At 41.0% G+C, this 6,000-nt stretch overlaps 2 protein-coding genes across 2 annotated transcripts in view; one reads left to right on the forward strand and one right to left on the reverse strand.

Annotated features, from left to right (window-relative positions):
- The window catches only part of T265_14154 (hypothetical protein), a gene marked incomplete at both ends in the record, with an annotated part of 113,017 nt that overhangs the window by 48,768 nt on the left and 58,249 nt on the right, over positions 1–6,000 (forward strand). Inside the window, one exon of the mRNA XM_009172256.1 lies at positions 3,482–4,228. Coding sequence (XP_009170520.1) covers positions 3,482–4,228 — 747 coding nt within the window. The remainder of the gene's footprint in view (positions 1–3,481; positions 4,229–6,000) is intronic.
- Positions 1–6,000, reverse strand: part of T265_06865 (hypothetical protein) — a gene marked incomplete at both ends in the record, with an annotated part of 44,560 nt that overhangs the window by 3,428 nt on the left and 35,132 nt on the right. The window lies entirely within an intron of this gene.

Here is a 6,000-nt window from a genome sequence, read left to right on the forward strand (position 1 = left end):
TATACTATACTATACTATACTATACTATACTATACTATACTATACTATACTATACTATACTATACTATACTATACTATACTATACTATACTATACTATACTATACTATACTATACTATACTATACTATACTATACTATACTATACTATACTATACTATACTATACTATACTATACTATACTATACTATACTATACTATACTATACTATACTATACTATACTATACTATACTATACTATACTATACTATACTATACTATACTATACTATACTATACTATACTATACTATACTATACTATACTATACTATACTATACTATACTATACTATACTATACTATACTATACTATACTATACTATACTATACTATACTATACTATACTATACTATACTATACTATACTATACTATACTATACTATACTATACTATACTATACTATACTATACTATACTATACTATACTATACTATACTATACTATACTATACTATACTATACTATACTATACTATACTATACTATACTATACTATACTATACTATACTATACTATACTATACTATACTATACTATGGACCAATAATTTCCGAAGAAGTCTTCATTTAATTAATTTCAGAAAACTTTCACCCTTGTATCGTGGAGTTTCAGAACGGATGCGAAGTAGCCAAGATGATCTAAATTCTTTCCCATGAACTAGCGCTAACACAACAGTTTTTCTTCGCAAAGTATCCCAAACTACGCAGAAATAGTATGGGACTAAATCAGTGTGGTGGCAACACGGTGTTTTATCTTACTTGTCTGGCTTTGAAGGCGGAGCGTGGGTAATTGATGTCGTAGTCTCGACCTGTTTGTCACTACTGTGGTTCAAACAGTAGTGACCAGAACTGTTTCGGGACAGGTGAAAACGAAATACGTGCAGCATGTCTCACAGGCTCGGCAAGCCATGATATGCAAGTATAGCCAAAAAATAGCGTTTTTCCTAAGTAATTAGTACGTGAAGTTCGAAAACCACCTTGCCACTACAAGTATCGTTTTGAAGAGTATGATCGCAAAAATAAATGGGCTAAGTTGATTGTTGTAGATCAGGTGCTGTTGATCGGCTGCCTGGGCTTGAAGATCCTTCGTCACCAATCGTGGAGTATCGGTTGTGCACGATTGGGTAGATATGTTGGGTAGAGTCGAGTGATGATGTTTTCCGTTAAAGCCAGTCTTGGAGTGCCGAAGTGTTTTCTGTCTGGATAATAGCACTCACGCTGGTAAAAACTGGTTGTTGCAAACTATTTTGCTCTCACACGCATCGGTTCGGACGGCAAGGATGAACCATGGGTGTGAGTAAGATCCACCAGCAATCAATGTATGGGGTTTCTTTATTGGACAGTAACGTTGCGTAAAACCTCTCAGGCACGGTGAAGGCATGGAAAACGAATCTTTTGAACAAATGCGATTCCTCAATAAAAAGCCGCCAGGAGCTTAGAAGTGGAACTTTTGACATTTGGAGGGCTGAAATTGTGTACAATGACCTTGTAGATCCGATCAGCGCCCAGCACGAACTCTTTCATAGACATCTGGCACACCTTCAACTATAAACTAAACAATGGATGATGGAAAACATTGTCACACTACCAAAACGAGAGCTTCTTAGACAGAACGACAGTCAGGAATATAACTAGTGTTTCAATATACGTGTGTATAATCTCCGATCTATGCTTCAACCCGATCACCACTAAATGTATGACGTTCTGTGGACACCTAATCATCCAACTTGCTCGACTTCGGTTCTGCTTCTTTCATTGATCTAGGACTTTGTTATGAATCTGGAAATCGAATAAGATGAAGTACACTTCGATTTCCACCAACTCAAAAACAGCCACAAACTGTCCATTCTTTCCAGACCTAATTTTCTTGATCCGTCTCCATTCTATTCGCTTCGAGGGAAAATAGCAACCTTTTGGAGCCTTCCATAAAGTCAAGGAAATAAATTGGATGTACGACCTTTTCTGTGTGGCTGCCCAGACTAGAAGCACCAACACTGATGAGGTAACCTTTGCCCAACCCCACCGAAGTCATAATTGACAGACTCGTTCAAGTCCCAGGTTAACAATACTCCGGTTCGTGAATTAGAAATAAGGTTTCTTTTGCTTTTCTCACTGCCGTTCAAAATAGGGGCACTACCAGGGGGGATCTGTAATGCATTAGGAGTCTTGGAAACCGTTAATCGGATTGACTGTCTTCAGACACTCGTCGTTAAACCTCACCGAGGAAACCCGGTCCCTCCGTCTCTGATGCCTCTGGACTGTCAAGCTGACAGTGATCAGATGAAAAGAATAGCATGTGTGGATGGTCGGGATGGGCTTGGATAGGCGTGGTTTGAAACCTTTGGTGGATCCGCAGGACAGGATATGAAGCGGCGTTCTTTGCCCGAAAAAAATCTTCACATACTGCAGCCCGTTTTCCGGAGCCCTGTAATATGCTTTTTCTGGAGCAATTAGTCATTAATTTCGCTAACAGTTCAGACATTTCATAATTATGTCAATGACATCCTGGGGATGCCCACACATGATTGTTTTAGTTCAGAGAGAGCGTGATTTCTACAAGTTTTGGCTAAACTCATATTGGTCTGCTAGGAAAACGTCATTTCCAGTTCGCTCGCCACTCAAATCTGTTTGGTGTGCCTCCGGAGACCGGAACGTAATGCTTTCTCTCTCGTGGTGTACTGGGTGTACTGTGGCATAATTAATGAAAAAATCTCGTGCGAGTTATCTGTCAAACGTACAGCGTGAATTAAGGACTGATATTTGGAATGTTTTCTTGGTAGTCATAATTTAGTTAATGTAGTGCAACAAGTTAAACTCGAGGTGATCAACCACGAACAGTCCTCTTTCTATCTCGGTTAGATCATTTCGGTTGGTCTAAATCAAATGGACTGGCACTAGACTTGAGCAGTGGTTGTCCTAGCCCATTCGGGGACTCAAACACTAGACATCTGACATATCAGACGCGTGTGTTACCGCTCCTCCACCTGTCCACGCTGGGCATATGTGAGTCAGTGAGTATCATATGTTTGAAGACTGTGTACGCAGTCGGGCTCATGAAGCCTCTACTACTGTTATAAAAGTCGGTCATTAGGCCGTTCGCTTAACAGTATTCAGGATCCTTGACCTGAACTGCATCGGGAGTGACAATACTCTGTAATTTAATGTCACTTTTGAGTTAAATCAACTCTGCTGTAGGAGAGATGGGACGTCATAATTTACATAGCTAGACTCTGAACCCACAAACCAGAAAAATTAAACCAAGAACCAGTTCAATGAGCAACTACTGAATGAGCAATACCGATAGTCTAAAGCAGGATGGAGAAGTTCTGAAATGCCTGTTAAAGATGTGTTGCTTTGCCTTCCAAGTGTAGTCCACCAGGACTAAGTGAAGAGTGAACTTGAGATCAGACATTTTTAAAAATAATATTTGCAATTTTTATACCATTTCTAGTCCTTATATGCTAATCGTACCTCTATTTCTGCTTCGTTCATCAATGTTACACGTACGTTCTCTCTGTTTGATGTAAAGATTCTAACGAGCGTTGAAGTACCCATTCCTATGAAGGAACTCCTAACCATGTTTCGAAATGGTGTTGAAGGGTTTCAAACTGAATTACTCTTGCCTGAAAACGATAACTATGAGGAGGACGAGGATGTCTTATCCGACGATGGCAAGTGTACTCGGAGTGCATCAGTTCCGAAGCAAATCTCGGCAACGACGAATATAGGGAATCGACCGCCGCCCAAACGAGGAACAAGTGAAGTGGGTGTGTTTGGAACGGATTCAAAAGAGTTGAGTTTGGAATCATCTGGACGGAGAGACCGTGCTGAGAGCGAAACAGAATCGGACGAAGATGTGGTAGATGAAACACGCGTCTTGCTGTCCAGCAAACAACAACCCTCCCAGGACTCTACTCCGCGTAAACCTCGTCGATCATTTTCCAGGCGCCGAACGTCGCATAAAACTAGGGCTCATATAAAGCGTCCAAATTCTGGACATTCTGCACAAAATCAAGCAAGCGGGGAAGTAGAGAGCGACGAGACCAATGAACACCCAAGCCGAACCCACTCACAACCACCAAGAAAGACAGGAAAGCTTGCGGAACCTTTGAAAATGGCGAGGCGAAGGAGGTCTTTGCCTCATGACTACCGGATGACAGAATGCTTGGCTCAAATGCTGAACATCGCCTACAGACAGGTGAGTGTCCATACATTATTTGTGTGTTATCTTGGCTGATTTGTGACATGTATTATAGTCTTCTTAATCAAAGTCTCTGTTGCTCCATTCAGGAGGCTTTGTGTACAATGACACCAGGTATTTTAGAACGACGTATAATTGAGATGTTGGATAAATATGGTCTCTCGGGTGTCTGGAAGCTTTGTTCTCGCGTGCCTTGGACAGCGATCTGCGTGAGCGACAAGTTAAGCTTTTTGTTCTATGGCTTTTGACGATTTCGCCGCCCGCATTCATGCTTGTAGCAGATTATTTGCGCTGCCTAACTTCTGCTTTTCAGACTACATCATCGAGCCGGTTAGTTGTCTTTCAGCAAGATGGATAGTCCAAATTGTTTAAGGGTGACTAGCTAGACAATGTGATTGTTTCATCCCTACCAGGATTGCCTTTATTGTGCATATTCAAGTTCTTGTAAGGCACCTGAAGCAGGCGGACATTGACAAATACCTAGATACAAGTGACTGATCAACTGCGTTGTGGACCAGCCCACACACGACACTTGCTCCTTAGCAGTACATTGATTCCTTCTGCAAAAACCTCATAATTTGCTTTTGTGTTTTACCACTGGTGTAACGGTGAGCACTACTGATGAGGCGTGAGAGTAGTATGTTTTCTCTAAATCCGCTTCGCGTCTCTTGAAAGGTGAGATCTATTATGGAATTTGTGGATTCGCTTTGTAGCGTTTGCTTGCATTTGAGTAAGTCAATGAATATCCAGGGAAGTTCAGGAAGACACGTTCAAGGAGAGGATGGATATTCAGTTTTTGTGAACAAGATGCATATGAGAGTTTTGCTTCTCTGTCCAATAGTCTGTAACCATTATATGATTTGGTGTTTTCTAAGAAACAGCCCCGCAGCGCAGGGCCTTTTTCCTTTCACTTGGTTCCACGACCAGGATAAAGATAGAGAATTAGATGCACTGGTATGGCGTAGGTGGCGAGGGTGATTTGTCTAATGGCTGGCCTGTGTTTGGGCCATAGCTTACCCTTGAAGTTTAGTGGGATGGTTCGGTTTCCGTTCACACCCAGTTCAGTTGTTAGGTAGCCACAATAATTCGTAACCAATACGTATTCCCTGCGATAAATGCACCATTGCTCTTAGTTCTGGCAATTTAAGGTTGGCGATTTCCGTTAACAGTGGCGAAACTTTGCGTGCAGGACCATTGGGGATCGCTCAAGATTCTCCCAAAGTCTGCGAATTTCACGTTCTTACATTTATACTAAATAAGTTTGTGATAAATACACACTCAACGCGCGTGACAACGGGACTGTATCCTAAGTGCGATTTAATCATACTTTCGATCAACGGTTAAGTGTTCAAACTAGTAACCTGGAGGTAGTAGGCTCGATGCCATGGAGTTTCGTGATATGCGCACCACTGATGATTCCCAACAGGGATCAAATATCCATGCAATGTTCCTCTACCTTTCTATATAAATAGGCCTAACCTAAAAGATGAAATCCCCATCAAAATAGGAATAAATTAGTATAAAATTGCTTCAGGTCAGCCATAAGCAATCAGTTTCAGCCAGAGTGGCCGAGGACCATGCAATGTTACCTTTCTATATAAATAGGCCTAACCTAAAAGATGAAATCCCCATCAAAATAGGAATAAATTAGTATAAAATTGCTTCACTTCAGCCATAAGCAATCAGTTTCAGCCAGAGTGGCCGAGGAGGTGTTCACAGGGGTCACACACACGTATATATATATATATATATATATATATATATATATA

Source organism: Opisthorchis viverrini (genome assembly GCF_000715545.1).
Source record: "Opisthorchis viverrini unplaced genomic scaffold opera_v5_148, whole genome shotgun sequence".
NCBI classification, from domain to species: Eukaryota; Metazoa; Platyhelminthes; class Trematoda; order Opisthorchiida; family Opisthorchiidae; genus Opisthorchis; species Opisthorchis viverrini.